This window comes from Pelodiscus sinensis, chromosome 24 (assembly GCF_049634645.1).
Source record: "Pelodiscus sinensis isolate JC-2024 chromosome 24, ASM4963464v1, whole genome shotgun sequence".
Taxonomy (NCBI): domain Eukaryota; kingdom Metazoa; phylum Chordata; order Testudines; family Trionychidae; genus Pelodiscus; species Pelodiscus sinensis.
Window position 1 is genome coordinate 2,212,582 of NC_134734.1, and position 24,495 is coordinate 2,237,076.

Consider the following 24,495-nt stretch of genomic DNA (forward strand, 5'->3'; position numbering starts at 1 on the left):
CGATGGTCAGTTTCTGCGGCTGTCTGGAGTGGCTCACGACTGTGAGTGCCAGCCTGGGGGCAGACTGTCAGCCACAGGGCAGCCCCCAAGCAGGTGGGGGGGTAGAATTAGTTAGCCCGCAGCTGCCCCGGGGAGGCCCTGCTCTGACCGCTAGCAGAGACCTGCCGCAGGCCAGGCACATGCCTGAGTCAGGTGCAGACCAGCCCCACTCACCGGCAGCAGTGGGACTCCCCGTTGTTCAGGAGAGGGGACCCAGGGGAAGGGGGGAACCAGCCCCCATGCTCTCTGGGGGTGGGATGCAGAGCCCCCCATTAATGCCCTGGGTCGAGCTGCTTGGGGCAGGGGCTCGGGAAACTGGTGGATTGGGGAGGAGGGGCTGGAAAGGGGTGGGAGTGGAGTGTGGGCAGGGCCAAGGCAGAGCAGGGGGGTGTCCCAGCCCCACACCCCCTAGGGGAGACCCTGCTGGGCACAGCACACGGGGGTGGGGGGTCAGCCGGGGGATGGGGCTGGCCGCCGGAGCCCGGAACAATACGTATCACAGCCCATAGCTGCCCTGGCTCCATGAAACATGGGGCCATTTGGTTCCCCAAACTTCACGGCACCCTCCGCAGCTGCGTATTGTGGGGACGCCCTTGCTGGAGGGTTTGAGCACCAGGCCACGACAGTCCCTCTGCCCCGCTTTATGAAATTGACATAGGGACACAAATGGGCAGAACTCAAAAATACGCCCCCCTGTAACCGTCCAGTCTTCAGGTCGCCATCGGCTGGACGAGCAGAGCTCGTTCTGGTATGTGTCACGCGGGGGCGCCGAGTTAGAGCTGTGGGGTAGGGGATGGCTTATGGGTTTAAATGTGCAAAGGGAAGCCCTCAGGGGTGTTTCCAGTGCTCAGACCCCTGCAGCTGTGTCTACACTGCGCGCTTGTTTCTAAATACCAGACGGCAGGTCTACCCAGCAAGTCCCTTCTTTCGAAATAATCTCGAATTAACGGGCTTCTTACCGCGACTCCTCCTGTAACCCTCTTTCCACCAGGAGTAAGGGAATTGGGGGGAAAAGCGCTCTTCCTTCCCCTTCCTGCTTGCAGACAGCGCCAAAACCAGTTAAGCGATTTCCACTCCGGCTATACAATTAACCTAGCCCAAGTTATGTACTTAATTCATCTTCAGCCCTGCTGTGCAGATGTGCCCTGAATGACAATGTGATCAGCTTAACGACTTGAGAGCAGCCTGATTTTCTCTCAAGTTTGGGCTGGGTTGGTCCTGGAAAGACAAGCGACCAAACCCTACACCGATGTATCCGTTCAACCAGGCAATTTTCAATGGGGGCAGGAGTTTAGAAACAAGGGTTTCCCATCCAAAAGGAAGCCTGCATATGCTGGAAAGCGACCCGTCCCTTTGTCTCGGGCTGGCACGACACACCCACAAGACTAGCCGGGGATCCCGGGGAGCGTACACTCGCTTTGCTGGTCCCCATAGAGATTCCTGAGGGACTCTTGCGAAATTGACCATTTATTCTGACCCTTTGTTTCCTGCCTTTTAACCAGTTATCAGCGAACCAGACAGAAAAGAAAATCACCAGGCAGGGGAAAGGGACTGGCTGGACCCTCCCCACCCCCAATCTGGGACTGCCCCACCCTCCAGGTGCCCTTTAGGGAGGGTGGGAAGAGCTGAAGCTTCCCCTCCTCAGTCCATACGGGGACATCGCTGGCTGTTCCCCCAGGGGAAAGTGCCCAGTTTGCTGCATTCCTCACTCTGGCTGGGGGGGTTCAGGGGGGCAGACAAACCTGGACCTGCCCCAGCTGGGGGATGTGCCCCCTCCCCCATCTGTGCCTGCTGGAGCTGTAGTGGTCACAGAGAGGCACTTCTCACCTGGCCCCAGCTGTGGTGACAGAGGGCTGGGGTTGTCCTCTCTCCCCAGGGCAGCCTGCACCCTGAACCCCTCCCTCCCAGCCCCACCCCAGAGCAGTGACAAATGAAGAAAAGCAAAAGTTAATGGATGGAGTAGTCCTGTGGCACCTTAGAGACTAACCAATAGAGAGAGAGAGAGGACCATGAGCTTTTGTGGGCAAAACCCACTTCCTCGGGGAGCTGGAGTGGAAGTAACAGGAACCCAGAATTTATAACTGAAAAAAAGGGGGAGGGGGAAGTACCTGTTAATTGTAGGGCCAGTGCTAATGAGGCTAACAGAGGCCTGGAAATGTCTGGGACTCCACTTTGGATGCAAACGAAGGTTCTCTGGTTCTGCTGACTCTCTCCTCACCGGCTTCCTGAGGGAACGACTGAGCATCCACAATCTCCCTGCACACCTGGCCCTGCCCCCCCCCCCCTCTCCCCCGCCCGTGTTCCTTTTTTTTTTTTTTTTTTTTTTGGGCTTGATCAAAAAATACTGGGTGTCCAGTATTTTTTGGGAGACCATCTAGCAACCCTACTGCTAATGTGATCTGTGCCAGCCAGGCCCCTCTGCTGTGACTATGGGCCAAACCGGGCAGGGATAAATGGACCAAATCAGACTCAGGAATGGTAGCACCCAGACCTGTAGGGGCCATTTTAACCCGCCAGGGGTCTCAGTCCTGGATTTACAAGTAGCCGTTCCACAGAGGAATTTCACCAGCCTATACAGAGCGAGAGTGCAGAACTGACGTTTATCTACAAATTGACACTGTTTCCCTGGGCTTGATCAAAGCCCAGAACTGGATGTCACATCATAAAGCCAGCCTGCCCTCATTGACACCAAAAGCCGAGTTCGGGACACTTCCAGCCCGCTCAGCTAACCTCATTAGCACCGGGCCTACTTTGACAGGGACCTTTTTTTCCTCACCCTGCCTTTTCTGTTATGAATTCTGGGTTCCACTGCAGCTCCTCTGAGGAAGTGGGTTTTGCCCCCGAAAGCTCATGATCCTCTATGGCTGCAAGTCTAGACTGGACATGTCTAGACTGGCAAGTTTTTCTGCAAAAGCAGCTGCTTTTGAGGAAAAACTTGCCAGCTGTCTACACTGGCCGCTTGAATTTCCGCAAGAACACTGACGATCTCATGTAAGATTGTCAGTGTTCTTGAGGAAATGCCATGCTGCTCCCGCTCGGGCAAAAGCCCTCTTGTGCAAATGCTTTTGCGCAAGAGGGCCAGTTTAGACAACGCGGTATTGTTTTGTGCAAAAAAGCCCCGATGGCGAAAATGGCGATCAGGGCTTTCTTGCGCAAAACCGCGTCTAGATTGGCACGGATGCTTTTCCACAAAAAGTGCTTTTGCGCAAAAGTGTCCGTGCCAATCTAGACGCTCTTTTCCGCAAATGCTTTTAACGGAAAAGCTTTTCCTTTAAAAGCATTTGCGCAAAATCATGCCAGTCTAGACGTAGCCTATATGTTTTTGCTAGTCTCTACTGTGCCTCAGGACTGCTCATTGGTTTTAAAATTAGAGACTAACATGGCTGTCCCTCAGAAAAATTAAGGACCAGAGCAACGCCGGGGAAATCTTCCAGTGACCTAAACAAGGGGCTAACCACAGAGCTGGTGAAGTTTGCAGAGGACACAACGTTAGTCACGATACTTAAGTCCAAAGCAGACTGACGAGTTACAAAGGGATTTTGCAAAACAGGGTGACGGGGTAACAAAACGGTAGATGGAATTCCACGTTGATCAGTGAAAAGTAATGCCCATTGGATAGTTGGGATTCTCTTTTCCATGTACAAGGACGGGGTCTAAATTAGGGATTAAGAAGATGATCTTGGCGTCATGATGGATAATTCCCTGAAAACATCCACTCACCGTGCAGCAGAAGTCAAAAACAAAACAAACCAAAAAAGCAAAAAACCAAAACAACCCCCCAGCCCCAGAAAGTTGGGAATCCTTGGGAAAGGGATAGAGAATGAGAAAATAGCAGAATGCCTCTGTATAAATCCTTGGTACGTCCACAACTTGAAACCTACGTGCAGATGTGGTCACCTCATCTCAATATATATATAGGAATTGGAAAAGCTACACAGAAGGGCAACTAAAATGACTGGAGATAGGGAACGGCTGCCATATGAGAAGAGATTGAAAAGACCCGGCCGGTTTAGTCTGGATGTGGAGATATGTTAGAGGTCAATACAATCCAGGCTGTCATGGAGAAAGTGAACGGGGAAGTGTTATGTATCCTTTCAAGTCACACAAAATCTAGACAGCAGGTTTAAAACCAATAGAAAGCACTTCTTCACACCATGTGTTGTTAACCTGTGGAACTCCTTGCCAGGGGATACTGTAGTGGGCAAAAGTGTATCTAGGTTCAAGGCAAGTCCCTGAAAGACAGGCTCATGAATGGGAACTATTATTTAAAATATTTTTACCCTGCCTCTCTATTTAAAATATAGAAAGTGGCTTACAAAATGTGTTTAAAACACAATAAATAAATGAATATAAAGTAAAAAACAAGACCCCAACGGGGGGGCATAACACCTCCTGAAACACCTCAAGAGGAGGGACAGACACAGACACACACACGTAAATACCAATAAAAGCCTGGGTAAAAAGGGTGGCCTTGGCCTGGCACTGAAACAGCGCCAACGTTGGGGCCAGGCGACTATCCCAGTGGAAGAGAACTCCATGGCCTGGGGTGAAGGCTGAGAAGGCCCTGCCCCGCGTAGATGTCAACCGTATCTCCATAAGTGAAGGAGCACAGATCACAGCCTCCCTTACTGACCTCAGTCCCCAGGCAGGTTCATATAGGAGGAGACCGTCCTTCAGCTAGCCTGAAATGGGTTGGGTCCGGGGTTTCTAGATCATAGCTGGAGCTGGAGCAGGGGGGAGGACGCAAGGCCCTTGCCAGCCCCATGGGGTCCAGTCCTGCACTCCCCTCTCCCGCTCTCCCATACTTTTGGGAGCCTGAGTTCTTCTGACTCTGGATCTTCCCCTCCTGCTGGAGCACCAGGACTGCTTGGAAACTCGTCCCCACCCCAACCCCATCCAGTGGCAGGGAGTTCCACAGGCCAACGGTAGGCCAGGAGGGCAACTTCCTTGGAAGAGCTGGGAAATCCCTCCAGGTGTCATGGGACCCTCTGGCTCCCTCCTGTGGCCATATCTGGAGGTGCGGCTGCTCCGGCCCAAATCTCATCTCTTCACGTTTCCAACGGTATTTTTTCTTTGGGACATTTTAATGGGCAACAGAGGGGTCCTTAGAGGACAGAGGAAGTTACCTGCTCAAGGTCCCAGAGCAGACCCTGAAAAATAACCTAGGAATACTGACTCCCTGCCCCTCCTCCCCCCCCACTCTAACCACTAGACCCCACATACTTCCCAGAACTAGCTCCTAGCTCTCCCGACTGCACGCACTGAAGACACAATACACCCAATCGTGGCAACATACTGGGACCAGCATTCTCCTGGGCCAGGCCAAGCTTGGAGCTACCACCTGGTGCCATAACCCAAATATCCTCCCAGCCGCTCTGCCCGGGAGAGGCCGGCTCCACACAGCTGCAGACAGACAGACAGAGACAAACAGAGACTTTCCTGCGTCACCACAGATTTCGCTTTAATTGGCACTTGTGAATTTTTATAGAAAAAGGATTTTTTAAAAAACCCTACAAAAAGCCTCTGTAAATAGGTTTGACTTAACCCCCCCCCCCCCCCCCAGCTCTCCGCTCCCATAAATTAAATTACTGGTTCACTATTTACAGCACATATATTAAAATCATTAGCAGAACCCTTTCCCCTGCCTGGAAAAAGCCTTTATAAAGTGTCCCTGCATTTGTTTGCACTACAGCACCCGTCTGAGGTAGGTGAGTCTTGTGGGAAACTGAGGCACAGCTTGTGTGGCTGTGGGTGCACATGCTTGTTTTTGTGCCAGAAGAGCCAACAATGGAACCCAGGAGTCCTGGCTCCCAGCCCCTTGCTCCATCCACTAGGCCCCACTCTCATCCCAGAGCTGGTTCCCAATCTTCCCCCTCTCTAACCACTAAGCCTCTCTCCCCTCCCACAGCCAGGGAGAGAAAGGCCTGTCTTTCCTTCCCTTTGCCTTTGAGCTCTGCCTATGTGGCTGGTCCCCGAGGACACGGACTCGACTGGCTCAGCCTCATGGTCTTGGGGGTCGCATCCCCTGCCTGACAAGAAGAGTGGTTAACCCTTAAGACACCAGCTGGGAGGTGGGGAGAGGACATCCCCAGCTTCCAGCCATTTCCAGCCTGCTTCCTTGCATGGCCACCAGGTGGCGCTGTTTGCATGGCAGGATAGAGCTGTGGTGAGTTCCACCCAGTCTCAGCCTCAGGGTGCTAATTGGGAGAAAGGGCTGGGGGGCAGGAGGGAGAGGGGCTGGAGTCTTTCCCCTCTCCCACCCTGCCCCTAAGCCTTGGCAGCGCGGTGGGTGAGGCGCCGCAGCCGGTCGGCGTTGGGTCTCTTGGTCAGCGAGGGCTTTGCTCCGAGGCTGACGTAGTAGAAGGAGAGAGGCTGGTAGGTGGGGATGTAGCTGACCAGGCGCTGGGCAGTGCAAGGAACCCACATGGGGGCTGGGACGTAGAATAACTCAGCAGCCTGTGGGGAAAGAAAAGACCTTAGCAGGAGTCGAAATATCCAGGGACCCCTCGCCCAGAGCCAAGCTGCGGCTGCTTCTGGGGTGAAGCATAGGGGCTGTTTATACAGGGATCCCTTGCCTGGAGCCAAGATGCAGCTGCCTCTGGGGAAGGGGATAGGGGCTGTTTATACAGGGATCCCTTGCCTGGAGCCGAGATGCGGCTGCTTCTGGGGTGGGGCATGGGGGCTGTTTATACAAGGATCCCTTGCCTGGAGCCGAGATGCAGCGGCCTCTGGGGTGGGGCATGGGGGCTGTTTATACAAGGATCCCTTGCCTGGAGCTGAGATGCGGCTGCTTCTGGGGTGGGGCCTGGGGGCTGTTTATACAAGGATCCCTTGCCTGGAGCCGAGATGCAGCGGCCTCTGGGGTGGGGCATGGGGGCTGTTTACACAAGGATCCCTTGCCTGGAGCTGAGATGCGGCTGCTTCTGGGGTGAGGCATGGGGGCTGTTTATACAAGGATCCCTTGCCTGGAGCTGAGATGCAGCTGCCTCTGGGGTGGGGTGTTCTGCTCACCCGGCGCCAAGATGCGGCTGGCTCTGGGGTGGGGCGCGGGGACTGCTTATCCAGGGACTCCTTGCCTAGTGCCAAGATGCAGCCACCTCTGGAACGTTCACTCCAGATGCAGGGGCACGGCTCGGGGGTGGGGCCTTTCTCCGGGGTACCAACTCTGCTCCAGCCCCAAGGGGATGGACTGGCTGGCTCGGGAGGGTGGCTCTAGGCCCCTTGGGCTCCACCATCAGCAGCCCTGTTTATTGGTAAGTTTGCTGGGTCCCAGCCCCACGCCCCGTAAGGACAGGGATCCCCCCTCCCCCCAGCTGGGCCACAGGGACCCCATCACCTGTTTGCTAGGCTCCCACGGCACAGGTCGGCTCGGGGCCAGAGCCGGGGCCGGCAACAAGGCAGGCTTGGCCGATCCCTCGTCCTCCGAGGAGCTGTCCGAGGGCGACGCCGAGTGATAGTCCGACGTCTCGGGCTCCGGGGTCCCTTTGCCGCTGGCCTCTTCTGAGGGGCTCACCGTGAAGTACTGGCTGTTCTCCCCAAGTCTGGGGGACGGGCGCGTCGGGAGAGGGGGAGAGAGGGTGCTTCAGAAACTGGCACCCCGGCCCCATTAGTCCACAATGGTCCCTGTGCCCCATACCGCCCAGCCAGCTCCCTGCCCTGGGATGGATCAGAACCAGCGCCCCCTAGAGGAGACAGGCCCTGTGCCCCGTTCCCGGCCCTCCTGAGCCAGCCAGTCCCAACCCGAGAGCCAGTGCGGGGCGAGGAAGGGCTTAGTGCCTGGTGGGGGAGCTGCGTGGGAGCGGGACAGAACCCAGGAGTCCTGGCATAAGGGGCTGAGCTACGGGCGATTCTCCAGGCACTGCAGCGGTAGTAGGGCTTTTGTCTCCTACAGGAGGGGTCCAGCAGGGTGCTGCGAGCCAGGGGCGGGGGAGAAACTCACCTACAGCAAACTTCCCCTGGGTCGATCCAGAGCGCCAGCTCCCGGGGCAGCGCCAGCTCCGAGTACTCCAGCCCGCAGTCCACACAGGCCTGGAGCAGCGACTCGTCCACCCGATGCCTCCGGTTGATGCGGATACACCTGGAGTGGGAGAGGCCGGGGAGGGGGTCAGAGACCAGCGACCTGACGGGACCCCCAGCAGGCAACCACCCCACCAAGCACCATGCAAAATAGCTTCCCTCCCCACCACCCGCACAGCGAGCCCCGGCTACAGCTCGGGCTGTGGTACCCAGCGGGCTGAGCCTCCCCACCACAGCCCCCAGCCCTGGCCGTACCTGTAGGCCTGCCCCTTGGCGGGGTTCTCGGGGTACCAGTGCTGGCTGTACCGCTCGCGCAGGACGGCGGCCAGGTGCTCCCCGAACTGCTCCATGCGCCCCTCGTCCAGCCGGCCGTGCCGGTTCACCAAGCACGACAGGAACCGGGCGCCCGTCTCCACCTCCTCTCTCATGGCGCGGGCGGGGCTCGTCCTGGGGGGGCAGGACCCCGGTGAGCCGCTTGTGGGGGGCAGGGGAATGGGGCTCAGGGTACTGAGGGGCTGGATCCAGGGGAGCTCTGGCCAGCGAGGAAGAGGAGGGGTTTGTGTGGCTGATGCAAGCCGGTGACATCACTGCGAGTCAGGAACAACGGCAGGATTGCAGCCCAGTTACATCACCACGCGCCTGCTCAGCTAGGCTCAGACCTATGGCCTGCCCGGCTTCCTGGCCCATCCAATCCCCCCTGGGGCCATTCACCCTGGCATCCTATCCCCCATCAGTGCCTCCCCCAGGCCTGACACCCTGGTATCCCCCTTCGTGGGTGGCCTCAGCCCATTTCTTGGTGCAGCCTGGCCTCTCGTGTTCCCACCCACAGCCCGCCCCGGGTGTCACAAGGTTACAACACAGCCGGAAATCCAGGGCTGAGGCGTGGGAGAGACTGGCAGAAAGACACCTCCCTACACACCCACCAGACAGAGACACAGGCGGAGAGGGCAGTAAGGGTAAGAGACAGTCCCAGAGAAACAAGCAAAAAAAGCACAGACACACAGTCGGACAGCTGCTCACACCCAAATACACACACAGGCAGAGAGGGAAAGACCCCCAGAGAAACACACATGTGGGCACACAGACACCCTCAGAGAAAAACACACAGAGACACCCCCCAGACACCCACATACAACCAAGCAGTCCCCCCCACCCCTCCTCACATCACAAGCAGGCAGGCCTCAACACACAGAGGGAAAGACACCTCTGGAGAAACCAGATCACCTACAGGCACCCAAAAGCAAAGGTGCGGAGTCAGGGATCGAGACATCCCCAGCCAGGATGGGGACTACACCCCACAATGAGTCTGTGCCAGCCTCAGTCAGGCAGCCACCAGCAGGTTCGGATGGGGGTTTGGTGGCCTCCAGCCTCCTCTTGGCACGGTCAGCCCTGGAGGCCAACCTACGACCAGCCATAGTTATGCTAAACCTGACCCATGCAGCTGCCTTGTGCGCCCGCTTGGTTAAGGTGACACCCTGAGGCTGGGCTCCTATACACCACCCTGGTTGTCCAGAGACAAGGCCACAGAAGGGCAGCTGCCAAGCCAACCCAGGGGAGTTATACAGCTCTGACCAGGCCACAGAAGTGTTAATTAGCTGGAATTAATTGGCAATCATTTAACTCCCAAGAGAGGGGAAATGAAGTGCACTCCCAAGACACACTTGCACACCATTTCTCCCTCACACCCACGGTGCTGGGCCTACAGCTATGCCAGCACAGGCTCATCAACACCCTGCCACCCAGAGACCTCCGCACAAAGATACAGGCACTCAGAGATGCAGATGTACAACCCCAGATACACACAATCACACCCAAAGCCATGAAGATGCACAGCTGTACCCAGGCACACACCCCTCTGCACACATACAACCATACAAATAAACAGACACACCCAGACTCTCACTCACAGCCACATGGTCTCACAGAGGTGCAAAGCCCCACCCCTCACAATCTCAGCCCCTCCCCCCTCATGTGTGGGACTTTCAGGAGAACTTCCCAGGTTGGGGAATCCTGGACCTAGCTCTGGGGAACCTTGTTCCCGCCTGCCCCCCGGGGTGGGGTGAAAGTCCCAGGCTGGTCTCAGGGAGGTGGCTGTAGGTGACCCTGGCAGGGGTGGGGGTCATCAGTCCCCAAACAACAGCTGGAAAGGGAAGAAGCACCTTCCTCCATCTCCCCAGCCCCTCCAGCTCCGCTCCCCCCCCCCCCCCCCCATCAGGGTCAGCAGGGCAGGGGGAAGATACTTGTCCGGATACCTGGGTTCTGAAACTGACCCTGCAACTGTCTCCTCCTATGAGTCACATGCCCGGGTAACCCCCACACACCCTCCCCTCCCGCCCCCTCCACGTCACAGCCTCTTTCCTCACATCAGGATGTTTGGAAACATTTCCTGACCTCCGGGAAATCTCAGTATTCCTCCCCCCCCCCCTCCGCCCCAGCCCCCGCTCTATCTACCAGGTTCAGCACCTCCTCTGCCCCCCAACACCCCATAAACCCTCCTCCACCCTCACCCCACAGCCCCTCCTCTGCCCCCAACACCCCATAAACCCTCCCCCACCCTCACCCCACAGCCCCTCCTCTGCCCCCAACACCCCATAACCCCTCCCCCACCCTCACCCCACAGCCCCTCCTCTGCCCCCAACACTCCATTACCCCTCCCCCACCCTCACCCCACAGCTCCTCCTCTGCCCCCAACACTCCATAACCCCTCCCCACCCCACAGCCCCTCCTCTGCCCCCCACCACTCCATAAGCCCTCCCCCACCCTCACCCCACAGCTCCTCCTCTGCCCCCAACACTCCATAACCCCTCCCCCACCCCACAGCCCCTCCTCTGCCCCCCAACACTCCATAACCCCTCCCCCACCCTCACCCCACAGCTCCTCCTCTGCCCCCAACACTCCATAACCCCTCCCCCACCCCACAGCCCCTCCTCTGCCCCCAATACTCCATAACCCCTCCCCCACCTTCATCCCACAGCCCCTCCTCTGTCCCCAACACCCCATAATCCCTTCTCTCCCCCCAACACTCCTCCACAGCTTTCCCTCCCCCAGTCTCTCCTCCCCATGGGCATGGGGGGTTGGTTGGTACTCCGAGGAAGCTGCAGACGCAGGCGAGGGAAGACACAAAGCGACAGAGAAAAGGAAGAAAGAACTGGGGGGGGGGGGAGGAATCCCCCCGGGACGCTGTTGGGCTTCGGGGGGGGAGGGTCAGACCCCATCATCTTAGCCCCTGGTCGGCGCGATAAGGCAGGTCAGACCCCCCCCACAGCGGAGCCTGTTCCCCAAACCCTGCCGGGCCTGCCCGTGGGGTCCCCCCAAGCCCTGCGGGGCCCGCCCGTGGGGTCCCCCCAAGCCCTGCCGGGCCCGCCCGTGGGGTCCCCCCCAAACCCTGCCGGGCCCGCCCGTGGGGTCCTCCCCAAACCCTGCGGGGCCCGCCCGTGGGGTCCCCCCAAGCCCTGCCGTGGCCCGCCCGTGGGGTCCCCCCCAAACCCTGCCGGGCCCGCCCGTGGGGTCCCCCCCAAACCCTGCCGGGCCCGCCCGTGGGGTCCCCCCAAACCCTGCCGTGGCCCGCCCGTGGGGTCCCCCCAAACCCTGCCGTGGCCCGCCCGTGGGGTCCCCCCAAACCCTGCGGGGCCCGCCCGTGGGGTCCCCCCAAACCCTGCCGGGCCCGCCCGTGGGGTCCCCCCCAAACCCTGCCGGGCCCGCCCGTGGGGTCCCCCCAACCTGCCCCCCGCCCCGGACGCACCGTGCGCTGCGTTTCGCTCCCCGGCCACGCGGCTCTGTTTGCTCCGGGCCAGGCTCGGCCGCGCGCAGGGGGAATCCCCGCCTCGCGCCACATCACTGACCATATAAGGAGATCCTGGGCCCGTGGGAACTTCCAGGAGCCTGCCCCTCCCCCCGCACCCAGCTCGCCTGGCCGCCAGGGGGAGGCAGCGAGTGCCGGGAGGCGGGGAAACAAAGGGGGCGGGGCAAGTGGGGAGGGGAGACTCCTCAAACGTCAAGCTACGCCCCCTTTTCCCCTCACCCCCGACTGTCTCCTCCCCAGGGGGGGCCCTCCTCACCCCAGACCCTGCTCCAGCTATTTGCATGTGCCAACAGCATCAAATACCCCGGCATCAACCCCCCCCCCCCGCCCTGCACCCCCCAGGGCTGTCCCGGGGCATCAGCCAGCCCTGACTCCCAGCCCCCCCCACCCTGCACCCCCCAGGGCTGTCCCGGGGCATCAGCCAGCCCTGACTCCCAGCCCCCCCCACCCTGCACCCCCCAGGGCTGTCCCAGGGCATCAGCCAGCCCTGACTCCCAGCCCCCCCCACCCTGCACCCCCCAGGGCTGTCCCGGGGCATCAGCCAGCCCTGACTCCCAACCCCCCCCCCCCAAGCCCAGCACTCCCCGGTGTTACTCTAGTGCATCAGGCTTGCCCCCTGACCACTGACAACCCCCCCATGCAGCCCAGGACCCCGTGCACCACCTCAGAGCATTGGGCCCACCCTACCAGGCCCCCTCTGCAGTGCAGCACCCCTCATGCTGCCCCCTGACCACCAGCATCCCCCCCTCCCCCTGCAACCTGCTCCTGCACCCACCCCCACACTGCGGGACTCCGGCTCAGGCTGGACTGTGAGTTTATTCTTATCAGGGAATTCACTCCTCCAACCCTGGGGCACGGCAGGAGCCGAGGGTCCGCTCTGGGCTGGTTTCATCGGGGCCAGGCCATGGCCCGGCGAAAGACGCCCCTGTGGGGAGAGAAAGAGAAGATGTGGGCGGGGGGGAGGGGGGGAGAAGTGCTAGGGTGGAGGAGAGGAAAAGAGGGAGCAGAGGCAGGGGGATCTCCTCTGTGAAGGGAGGAGCCAGTGAGAGAAGGAAGCCATGGCAGGGGGCCCGGGGGCCGGCGGGGAGTGACAAGCCCAAGGAGGGACGCAGCCTCCAGCCCCCAGCATGCTGGTGTCACTGCTGGGTGCTTACGGAAGGGGGAGGGAAGGGGGCTGGACTGAATTGGGACCCAGAAGGCCAATGGGGTCTTGGGGGCTGGGCTAGGCCCCCCCAGAGCAGGGAGTTTGGGGCCACCAAGGGCTTGATAAGAGGAGGAAGTGGGGGCCTGGGGAACTCCCTGCCACCAGATACCAGGCTGTGGGTGGGCCCAATGGTCAGGTCTGGTAGGGGTGGAGTCCAAGGCCAGATGGGCCATTGGTCAGGCCCATGGGGCGGAGAGGTTCCCAGGCTGGAGGGGCCCAGCAAGCTCACCCCAGCAGCAGGGTGCCCAGCATGGCGCTCAATGCCAGCCCCACCATCAGCAGCACCACGTTCCTCTTGTGCAGGGAGTCGGGCTCCGCCAGCAGCTCCGGGAGCCGGGGGAAATGTCCCTCGGGCCCGCCGGCCCCCCGCCCCCCTGGGGACCGCAAAATGGCCAGGAACATGTTCTGCAGGTCCGTCTCTGCCCCCTGGCTGCTGGAAGTCACTGTGGGGAGAGAAAACCCAGGAGTCCTGGCTCCCAGCGCCTGCTGCTCCAACCACTAGACCCCACTCCCTCCCCGAGCAAGATAGAACCCACAAGTCACCATTCCCAGCCGCCTGCCCCGGTCTTACCAGCTCCACCTCACTCCCCTCCCTGGGCTGGGAATGGAACCCAGGCTCCCAGTCCCCCGGCTCTAACCACTCAACCCCACATCCCTTCTCACCATTGAGGTAGAAGTATTTGCGGGCTACCACGTCGTCCTCCTCGGTCAGCTGGCAGACGTAGGTGCCACGGTGCGAGACCCGCGTGGGGTGGAGGATGAGGGAGCTGGCCCCCTGGCGCAGGTCCCGGAAGAGGGAGAGATCTCGGGTTCGGAGCTGGGGGCAGGAGCGAGCGGAGTTGGCTGGTGTGGGCCGGGGAAGTGGGCATGGGGAGGGGTGAGGGGGATGGAGCGGGGGCAGCCGACAGACAGCCGCCCCATTCCAGTCTGGACAGCCAGTAAAATGACTTGCTTCCATACACACCCCCAGGTGCCCCCATTGATTTTTCTGCTCCCTTAATGGGCAGCCACAAAACGAGACAGGACCCCTCCCCCAACCACACTCACATCCTTGGCAAACCTCCAGCCGATCCTCACTTCGGGGGAAGTCTGGAAGGGGACCCTGCATCTCAGGGCCGTCCGGTTCCCCTCCGCCTTCCACACGTCCTCCACTGGCAGAGCAAAACAGGGGTGGGGGGAGTCCAAGCAAGGATAGTGATGCAGATGCTCTGGGGTGGGGCATGGGGAGTAGGTTATATAGGAACCCCTCCCCCCAGGGAATTCCTTGCCCTGCACTGAGATGCAGCCACCTCTGGGGTGGGGTGTGAGGCTGGTTATACAGGGACCCCTCGCCCGGTGCAAGGACACAGCTACCCAGGGTGGGACGTGGGGCTGGAGATAGGGGGGACCCCTCATCCGGCACTGGGACACGGCTACTCGGGGTGGGATGTGGGGCTGGAGATGGGGGACCCCTCGCCCAGCACTGGGACACGGCTACTCGGGGTGGGACGTGGGGCTGGAGATGGGGGACCCCTCGCCCAGCACTGGGACACGGCTACTTGGGGTGGGACGTGGGGCTGGAGATGAGAGGACCCTTCGCCCGGCACTGGGACACGGCTACCTAGGGTGGGACGTGGGGCTGGAGATAGGGGGGACCCCTCATCCGGCACTGGGACACGGCTACCTAGGGTGGGACGTGGGGCTGGAGATGGGGGGACCCCTCGCCCAGCACTGGGACACGGCTACTTGGGGTGGGACGTGGGGCTGGAGATGGGGGGACCCCTCGCCCGGCACTGGGACATGGCTACCCGGGTGTGGCGTGGGGCTGGAGATGGGGGGACCCCTCGCCCGGCACTGGGACATGGCTACCCGGGTGTGGCGTGGGGCTGGAGATGGGGGGACCCCTCGCCCGGCACTGGGACACGGCTACTTGGGGTGGGACGTGGGGCTGGAGATGGGGGGACCCCTCACCCGGCACTGGGACATGGCTACCCGGGTGGGGCGTGGGGCTGGAGATGGGGGGACCCCTCGCCCGGCACTGGGACATGGCTACCCGGGTGTGGCGTGGGGCTGGAGATGGGGGGACCCCTCGCCCGGCACTGGGACACGGCTACTTGGGGTGGGACGTGGGGCTGGAGATGGGGGGACCCCTCGCCCGGCACTGGGACATGGCTACCCGGGTGTGGCGTGGGGCTGGAGATGGGGGGACCCCTCGCCCGGCACTGGGACATGGCTACCCGGGTGTGGCGTGGGGCTGGAGATGGGGGGACCCCTCGCCCGGCACTGGGACATGGCTACCCGGGTGTGGCGTGGGGCTGGAGATGGGGGGACCCCTCGCCCGGCACTGGGACACGGCTACTTGGGGTGGGACGTGGGGCTGGAGATGGGGGGACCCCTCGCCCGGCACTGGGACATGGCTACCCGGGTGTGGCGTGGGGCTGGAGATGGGGGGACCCCTCGCCCGGCACTGGGACACGGCTACTTGGGGTGGGACGTGGGGCTGGAGATGGGGGGACCCCTCGCCCGGCGCTGGGACACGGCTACTTGGGGTGGGACGTGGGGCTGGAGATGGGGGGACCCCTCACCCGGCACTGGGACATGGCTACCCGGGTGGGGCGTGGGGCTGGAGATGGGGGGACCCCTCGCCCGGCACTGGGACATGGCTACCCGGGTGGGGCGTGGGGCTGGAGATGGGGGGACCCCTCGCCCGGCACTGGGACATGGCTACCCGGGTGGGACGTGGGGCTGGAGATGAGAGGACCCCTTGCCCAGCACTGGGACACGGCTACCCGGGGTGGGACGTGGGGCTGGAGATGGGGGACCCCTCGCCCGGCACTGGGACATGGCTACCCGGGTGGGACGTGGGGCTGGAGATGGGGGGACCCCTCGCCCGGCACTGGGACATGGCTACCCGGGTGGGACGTGGGGCTGGAGATGAGAGGACCCCTTGCCCAGCACTGGGACACGGCTACCCGGGGTGGGACGTGGGGCTGGAGATGAGAGGACCCCTTGCCCAGCACTGGGACATGGCTACCCGGGTGGGGCGTGGGGCTGGAGATGAGGGGATTTCTGTGTCTGCCGAAAGCACAGGACCGGGTTGTGGAGCCTGGGTTGAACCCCTTGGTAGGCTTTGGCCAGGGCTCCTGGGGTTATGGGACTCTTGGAGGAACCGGGCATCACAGCGCCCCATGGGCATCGGGGAGCAGCACGTACCTGGGCAGTCCAGGGGCAGCTGACACTCCACTGTGCTGCACGAGGAGCATCGGTAAACCTGGGCGTCTTTCTGATACCCTGCGGAGAACGGTCAAATGGGCAGGAGAGACCAGGGCAGGGGGCCAGGGGTCGGGAGTGAGGGGCCCGGCAGAGCTGTGGGGAGCCCAGGCTGGGTTAGCTGGGTTAGCAGGGGTCGGGAGTGGGGGCACCAGCAGGACTGCGGGGCAGAGCAGGGGCTGCGGGTCGGGGGTGAGGGGCATTTGCAGGGCTGGGGGGCAGGGCTGGGTTGGCAGGGACTGAGGGTCAGGGGTGAGGGGTGCCGACAGGGCTGGGGGGACAGAGCAAGGGCTGCAGGTCAGGAGTGAGGGGCACTGGGCAGGCTGGGGGGCAGAGCTGGGGCTGTGGGCCGGTGGGGAGGGGCACTGGCAGGGCTGGGGGGAGGGGAGCCCCCCCTGACATGAGGACTCACCACAAGGCGGGATGCAAGCAGGAGCTGCAAAGGGAGGAAACAGGAGCCCAGGTCAGGCCATATCTGGGCATCCCCCCCAAGCCCGGCCCCTCCAGGGGGTGCTGGCTCCAACCCAGCCACAGAGCAGGGCCTGGCTGGTCGGGGGAAGGAGTTTGCGGGTCTCAGCCCCTGCCCCACAGCAGGCCAAGGGCTGGGTGGGCCCTGAGGACCCAGCCCCTCGCCGCTTGCTCCAGGACAGGGGATGTACGTGGATGGGGGGGGGGGCACGTGCTAGGGCAGGTCCCTCCAGGCAGTCAGCTCCCAGCCCCCCTCAGGCCCCGTCTCACCTGGTTTCAGCTGAGCCAGCTCCGGCTGGATCCGCGCTGCAACCTCCGGGAAGGCCACCTGGTAGGGAACTGGGGGGCCAGAGGGGGTCAGAACCAAGCCCCCTGCCCACACCCTCCCCACAGCCTTGGCTCCTCCCCCTGCCTTTCTAGCCCCTCCCCCACATCACCCTAACTCCTTCCCCTTTCCCAGCCACCTCCTGGGCCTCCCTTCCCCCTTCCTCTCCCCTCCCTCCTTCCCCATGGCCCCAACCAGCCCTGACCCACCCTTGGCCACTCCTTTCTCCTCTAGGGAGAAGATGACATTGGAGAAAGTATCCTTCAGCTTCTCCAGCTCCACTGCACCTGGGGAGAGTAGGGTTAGTGGGTAAGGGAACAAGTTCTGCCCTGAAGTCCGGCCCACGGGGGGATCATAGACAGAGGGAAGGATGCAGATGACAGAGCCAGTGATGGATGGAGGGAAAGACAGAGAGATAATGGAGCCAGGGATGAATGGAGGGGAAGATGGAAGGAAGACAGAGCCAGGGACAGATGGAAGAGAACACAGAAAGATAATGGAGCCAGGGATGAATGGAGAGGAAGACAGAGAGGTGACAGAGACAGGGATGGATGGAGAGTAACATAGGGTATGTCTACACTACCCCGCTAGTTCGAACTAGCGGGGTAATGTATGCATACCGCACTTGCTAATGAAGCCCGGGATTTGAATTTCCCGGGCTTCATTAGCATAAGCGGGGAGCCGCCATTTTTAAATCCCCGCTGCTTCGAACCCCGTGTAGCGCGGCTACACGGGGCTCGAACTAGGTAGTTCGGACTAGGGTCCTATTCCGAACTACCGGTACTCCTCGTGAAACGAGGTGTACCGGTAGTTCGGAATAGGCACCCTAGTCCGAACTACCTAGTTCGAGCCCCGTGTAGCCGCGCTACACGGGGTTCGAAGCAGCGGGGATTTAAAAATGGCGGCTCCCCGCTTATGCTAATGAAGCCCGGGAAATTCAAATCCCGGGCTTCATTAGCAAGTGCGGTATGCATACATTACCCCGCTAGTTCGAACTAGCGGGGTAGTGTAGACATACCCATAGAGGGATGATGGAGCCAGAGATGGAGGAAGAGGGAGATGGAGAGATAAGGGAGACAGGGATGGATGGATGGATGGATGGATGGATGGATGGAGGGGAAGATGCAGAGATGACAGAGCTAGGGATGGATGGGAACACGGGGGGACGACAGAGCCAGGGATGGATGGATGGAGGGGAAGATAAGAGGGATGATGGAGCTAGGAATGAAGGGGAAACCAGAGGGATGATGGAGCCAGGAAGGGATGGAGGTGAAGGTGGAGGGATGAGAGAGCCAGGGATGGACGGAGGGGAAGATGGAGGAATGACAGAGCCAGGGATGGGGATGGATGGAGGGGAAGATGGAGAGATGACAGAGCTAGGGATGGATAGGAACACAGAGGAATGACAGAGTCAGGGATGGATGGATGGAGGGGAAGATAGAGGGAGGATGGAGCTAGGGATGAAGGGGACACCAGAGGGATGATAGTGCCAGGAAGGGATGAAGGTGAAGATGGAGGGATGATGGAACCAGGGATGAATGGAGGGGAAGATGGAAGGATGACAGAATCAGGGATGGATGGGGGGGGGGGAATGGAAGGATGACAGAGAGCTAGGGAAGGATGACAGAGGGATGAAGGAGCCAGAGATGGAGGAAGAGGGAGAAAGAGGGATAATGGAGACAAGGATGGATGGAGGTGAAGATGCAGATGACAGAGCCAGGGATGGATGGGAACACGGAGGGATGACAGAGCCAAGGATGGACAGAGGGGAGGACAGAGGGATAATGGAGCCAGGGATGGAGATGGATGGAGGGGAAGATGGGGAGATGATGGAGCTAGGGATGGATGGGAGCAAAGAGGGATGACAGAGCCAGGGATGGAAGGAGGGGAAGACAGAGGGATGATGGAGCCAGGGATGAAGGGGAAACCAGAGGGATGACGGAGCCAGGAACAGATGGAGGTGAAGACGGAGGGACGACAGAGCCAGGGATGGACGGAGAGGAAGATGGAGGAATGATGGAGCTAGGCATGGAGAGCTAGAGAGTGGCTAAGCTGGAGAAGGGGAAGGGTGGAACTGAGGGATGGCCGGATGGGTGGGTGGAGCTGGAAATGGCAGGATGGGTGCGGGAGAGGCTAACTCACAGGCCACAGAGGACACAGCTGGAGCCCGGTGGAGCTGTGGGAGGGCTGGGCAGAGGGACAGGAGCGAGGGAGGGAACAGAAGGCAGAAGGGATGGGCAGACAGATAGGAGGAAGGGAGGGAACAGAGGATGGACGGAGCTGCAGGGGGTGGGTTTTGGGGGGCGGATCTGGGGCTGGCTGTCCAGCTCCCGGTCCCCACTCACCCACCACCAGCTGGGTGTGGGGCTGGAAGGCAGCCTGCAGGGTGCCCAGGCAGGCGGTGTGCCGGGAACTGGCATGGCCCAGGAAGACTTGGCAGACGCGCAGGCGCTGCTGGGGGGTGGAGAAGCAGAAGAGGCAGCCGGGCGCCCAGGGGACCAGGAGGAGGCTGAGGCAAAGGGGCAGCAACAGCCGGGAGGTGACGGGCATCGCCCAGCGTAGGGGGCATGGAACCTGCAGGGACATCACAATGGAGAGGGCGGGCCCACATTCTGGCCACACCCACCCCAGAGGCAGCTGGATTTCTGTATGGGGTGAGGGGTCCCTTTATAACCAGGCACCACCCCACCCCAGAGGTGGCTGCATCCCATGCCAGGCAAGGGGTCCCCGCACACCCAGCGCTGGAGGGAGGCAGCTCGGGGCGATAGGAGAAGGGGGGAGCTGTCGGCCTCCAAGATCTGTCTCCATGGAAACCAGACAGCCCAGCATGGAGCTGTGAATTAATATGTCCCTTAAACAGAGGGGGGCCTGTGAGGCAGGAGGATCAGCGCAGCAAAGGGACAAGAAGCCTCCACCCCCCCAGCCTGCCCCTCACTCCCACCCCACAGCCCCTGCCAACCCAGCCCTGCCGGTGCCCCTCACTCCCACCCCACAGCCCCAGCCAACCCAGCCCTGCCGGTGCCCCTCACACCCACCCCACAGCCCCTGCCAACCCAGCCCTGCCGGTGCCCCTCACTCCCACCCCACAGCCCCTGCCAACCCAGCCCTGCCGGTGCCCCTCACTCCCACCCCACAGCCCCTGCCAACCCAGCCCTGCCGGTGCCCCTCACTCCCACCCCACAGCCCCTGCCAACCCAGCCCTGCCGGTGCCCCTCACTCCCATCCCACAGCCCCTGCCAACCCAGCCCTGCCGGTGCCCCTCACTCCCACCCCACAGCCCCTGACAACCCAGCCCTGCTGGTCCCCTCACTCCCATCCCACAGCCCCTGCCAACCCAGCCCTGCCGGTGCCCCTCACACCCACCCCACAGCCCCTGCCAACCCAGCCCTGCCGGTGCCCCTCACTCCCACCCCACAGCCCCAGCCAACCCAGCCCTGCCGGTGCCCCTCACTCCCACCCCACAGCCCCTGCCAACCCAGCCCTGCCGGTGCCCCTCACTCCCATCCCACAGCCCCTGCCAACCCAGCCCTGCCGGTGCCCCTCACTCCCACCCCACAGCCCCTGCCAACCCAGCCCTGCCGGTGCCCCTCACTCCCACCCCACAGCCCCTGCCAACCCAGCCCTGCTGGTCCCCTCACTCCCATCCCACAGCCCCTGCCAACCCAGCCCTGCCGGTGCCCCTCACACCCACCCCACAGCCCCTGCCAACCCAGCCCTGCCGGTGCCCCTCACTCCCACCCCACAGCCCCTGCCAACCCAGCCCTGCCGGTGCCCCTCACTCCCATCCCACAGCCCCTGCCAACCCAGCCCTGCCGGTGCCCCTCACTCCCACCCCACAGCCCCTGCCAACCCAGCCCTGCCGGTGCCCCTCACTCCCATCCCACAGCCCCTGCCAACCCAGCCCTGCCGGTGCCCCTCACTCCCACCCCACAGCCCCTGCCAACCCAGCCCTGCTGGTCCCCTCACTCCCACCCCACAGCCCCTGCCAACCCAGCCCTGCCGGTGCCCCTCACTCCCACCCCACAGCCCCTGCCAACCCAGCCCTGCTGCTGCTCCTTGCTCCCGACCTGCAGCCCCTGCCCCTCCAGCCCTGCTGTGCCCCTCCCTCCCTACCCACAGCTCCTGCCAGTCCGGCCCTGCCCCCTGCCCTGCTGGTGCCCCTCGCTCCCGACCCGCATTCCCTGCCAGCCCAGCCCTGCCCCCCCACCCTGCCGGCACCCCTCACTCCTGCCCCGCAGCCTCTGCCCCCCAGCCCTGGGGTCCCAACTCCCACCTTGTGCAGATCTGCGCTAGCCGGGGCTGCGGGCCGGGGGCGAGGGGCGCTGTGAGAGCTGTTTCTCCAAGTAGTTACCATAGAAAAGGGGATGGAAGTCGAGTGAGTAAAGCAGGGGGGAGGGGCGCTGGGAGAACTCCTGGGTGCTCTCCCCAGCTGGGAGGGGAGAGGGGTCTAGTGGTTAGAAGTGGGGGTGGGGGAGCCTGGACTCCTGGGTTCTCTCAGTCTGTGGCTGTAGGTGATGAGGAGCCTCCCCATACTGCCTGGCTCAGCGGGTCCATGCTGCGTGCTTTGGGGTTCAGCCATTTGATGGTGTCTCTGGGAGCAGGAGCCTTAAAGGCACAGAGACACCCGTCAAACCTGCTCCCTCAGGCGAGCCAGGGGTGGGGGTGGGGAGAAGTGTTTCGTGCTCTCCCAGGCCTGTTTCAGCTCAAACTCAGGCCATGCTCAGCCAAGACTCCACCAGACCCCACTGCGATCAGGGCCCAGTTGTGTCATTGTGCAGCTGGGGAAACTGAGGCACGAACAGGCTGAGACCTATCCCACTGGCGAGTGCTGCATCGGGGTCAGTGGCTCAGCTCCCAAGAACCTCACCTGTGAACTCTGCGCTGCCCTCACAGGTTAAGGGTCTCAGGGACAGAGCCGGCTGCCGGGAGCGAGCCAGGGAGGGAGGAGAGCGCAGGCCTGGGAGTCCCGTTCGCCCCGCTGGAACAAAGAGAGGGGTGCGGAGAGGTTAGAGTGGCAGAGCCCCCAGGGGGCGGGCTGAGCGGACTGGAAGGAGGAGCCTGACCTGGGGATTTTGGGTGGATTTTAATGCCCCTCAATCCTGACCACTGATCCCCATTCTGGGCTCCCCCCAGCACTCTGCCAGTGCCCCTCAATTGCAACCTGCATTTCCCCACTAACTCCTGCCCCTCCTCCCCCACCGATCTTTTCGCTCTCTGTCTCTCTGCTGGTGCTGTCAGTAGGGCGGTAGGGGGAGCCAGGGAGTGCCTGTCAGGCTTGTTCTTCTGTCCTGCTGGGATCCCAATGGGAGGAGGGAAATCTGCAGATTTTGGTACCCACACATATCCCAGTCAGGGGATTGAAACAAGCTGCTTTGGGGGCACTGGTTAAATGCAGATTTTCCCAGCTGGGGGAGCTGGGGGGCTCAGCCATGGCAGGGGTGACCCAGAGTGGGTGCTGACTGGCCATGACACAGAACCGCCAGCCTGGAGCTGCAGGGCTGGCAACAGTGGTTGGGAAGGTGGATCAGCCACAGACCAAGGCCCGGGAAGGCCAGAGACACCCCCCCCCCCACCTCCCCCCACGAGTGGTTCCTGGGAAAGGCCGTTACCACAACGATCCACAGCTCTGGCTGGTCACCGACAGGTAACACTGGCTGCTGGCTGTCACCAAGGACTGTGGGCTGGCTCTGCACGGCTGGTCTGGGGGGCCTAGGAGGGAAGGGATCCCCCAAACCCCAGTGACAGGGGGCCTTTCCCATGGCCCCATTTTAAGGCCAGCTCAGAGAAACTGAGCCCCCCAAGGAGCCCAGAAATAGATCTTCAAACCCTGAACAACTCCAGCCTGCCTCCCTCTCTCCAGGATCCCGACTGTCCTCAGAACCCCTGCTGCCCCCCAGCCTGTCTGATACCCTGGCCAGGACCCCCAAGAGGCCCTGGGCATCCCCCCCCCCCCCATTTGTATCAAAATCCAACGCTATCTAGAGCATTGGAGAACCAGCCAGACACCTAATAAGGACATGGGCCCTTCCCTCTAGGGGGCACCGACCCTGACCAGCCTCAGGGATGGGGGGGGGAGATGGCAGGGTTGTGGGGCAGGGGGTCTGGTCCCAGGGCAGAGGCTGGCTGGCCTTGGAGGGGGAGGGGGCAGCGTGGTCGCAAAATGTGGTTCAGCAGCTCTGTATGTGAGCCAAGTTTGCAAGGTCTCAGTCCTACTCCCAAAAGCCCCTCCCCCCCCACATAGTACGAGCCTCCCTTCCCCTCCCCCATCAGCAGGAGGCTGAGTGCTGGGCAGGCCTTGGGAGCCCAGGCCCCCCATGGGGCAGGGGATGCCTGGGGGTATCCTGGGGTGAGGGCTGAGCTAGTAGCACCTGAACAGTCTGTCGGTCCCATTCACCGGGGACAGTCAGCCTCCGCCCTGGCGCCAGGAGCCGGGGAGCCCACTGTACTTACCTGCTGCCCCCATAACTGAGGGGCAAGAGACCTGTAGCACCCATGGTCCCAAAGCCTGTGAATGACACCCCCTGCAAGAACCCCCAACTCCCCTACAGCCTTATACCTCCAACACCTCCTGTAACACCTTCCACTGCAACCCCAATACCCCCACAGCCTTACACCTCAAGCACCTCTTGTAACACGCTCCACAGTCTATATATAACCCACCCCCTGCAACAACCCCAAAACCACAGCCTGTAACCTTCCACCCCATGCAAAAACCACAACAGCCCATGCTCCCAACACCCCTATAGCTTGTATTCCCCACCCCTGCAACACCCCCAAGTCTATCCCTGCCCTCCCATCCTTCCACCCCTCTATCCCTCCAACCCTGCTCTCCCATCCCCCAATCCCCCTTCTTTTATCCCTCCATCCCTGCCTTCCCATCCCCCACCCCTATCCCTCCATCCTCCCTTCCTCTATCCCTCCATCCCTGCCTTCCCATCCCCCACCCCATCTCTCCATCCTCCCTTCCTCTATCCCTCCATCCTCCCTTCCTCTATCCCTCCATCCCTGCCTTCCCATCCCCCACCCCATCCCTCCATCCCTGCCCTCCCATCCCCCCCTTCCCTCCCTGTCTCCCCGGGCACCTCTCCATGCCGAAGCCTTTCTCGATCCCCCTTTCCTCCCTCTCCCTCCGCTCCCCCCGGCGCGTCCCTCCCCGCCCCGCGGCGGACTCTGCCTGTCGCTGGGCTCCGTCCTTGGCCGTGTCCTGTCCTGGCTGCGCCGCCGGGCGGGCGGGCGTGGGGCGGGGGGACGCTGCGCCTGTCGGTCTGTCTGTCGGCCCGGGGCGCTGTCTGGCGCTCGCTGGCTCCGCGTCTCTGCCCCGCCGCGTCTGTCTCGCTCTGTCTCGGCGGGCGGCGGCGGCCGGTATCGCAATGCGGCGCTTGTCTGGCTGGA

The 24,495-nt window shown here is 62.0% G+C and overlaps 2 protein-coding genes across 10 annotated transcripts; both read right to left on the bottom strand.

The window, feature by feature from the left end:
• Positions 1 to 5,496: 5,496 nt before the first annotated feature.
• LOC102446080 (protein BTG3-like) lies at positions 5,497 to 12,771 on the bottom strand. Of its 3 annotated transcripts, none has more exons than XM_075908400.1 (5): positions 12,704 to 12,723; positions 8,311 to 8,502; positions 7,979 to 8,116; positions 7,376 to 7,580; positions 5,497 to 6,495 (listed from the first exon to the last, which is right to left on the bottom strand). In XM_075908400.1, the coding sequence occupies exons 2-5, from the start codon at positions 8,481 to 8,483 to the stop codon at positions 6,307 to 6,309; spliced, it is 705 nt and encodes a 234-aa protein (XP_075764515.1). In that variant the 5' UTR covers positions 8,484 to 8,502; positions 12,704 to 12,723; the 3' UTR covers positions 5,497 to 6,306. The 3 variants fall into 3 exon arrangements, with proteins under 3 accessions (XP_075764515.1, XP_075764514.1, XP_075764513.1); XM_075908399.1 differs by having other exon boundaries at positions 5,498 to 6,495; positions 12,633 to 12,771; XM_075908398.1 differs by lacking the exon at positions 12,704 to 12,723 and adding an exon at positions 11,798 to 12,119 and having other exon boundaries at positions 5,498 to 6,495.
• SPACA6 (sperm acrosome associated 6) lies at positions 12,655 to 23,896 on the bottom strand. Of its 7 annotated transcripts, XM_075908395.1 has the most exons (10): positions 23,554 to 23,896; positions 21,971 to 22,081; positions 17,313 to 17,390; positions 17,049 to 17,117; positions 16,723 to 16,746; positions 16,254 to 16,331; positions 14,109 to 14,269; positions 13,725 to 13,878; positions 13,291 to 13,504; positions 12,655 to 12,782 (listed from the first exon to the last, which is right to left on the bottom strand). In XM_075908395.1, the coding sequence occupies exons 1-10, from the start codon at positions 23,564 to 23,566 to the stop codon at positions 12,746 to 12,748; spliced, it is 939 nt and encodes a 312-aa protein (XP_075764510.1). In that variant the 5' UTR covers positions 23,567 to 23,896; the 3' UTR covers positions 12,655 to 12,745. The 7 variants fall into 7 exon arrangements, with proteins under 7 accessions (XP_075764510.1, XP_075764511.1, XP_075764505.1 ...); XM_075908396.1 differs by lacking the exon at positions 17,313 to 17,390 and having other exon boundaries at positions 23,554 to 23,894; XM_075908390.1 differs by lacking the exons at positions 21,971 to 22,081; positions 23,554 to 23,896 and adding an exon at positions 19,449 to 20,320.
• Positions 23,897 to 24,495: the final 599 nt, after the last annotated feature.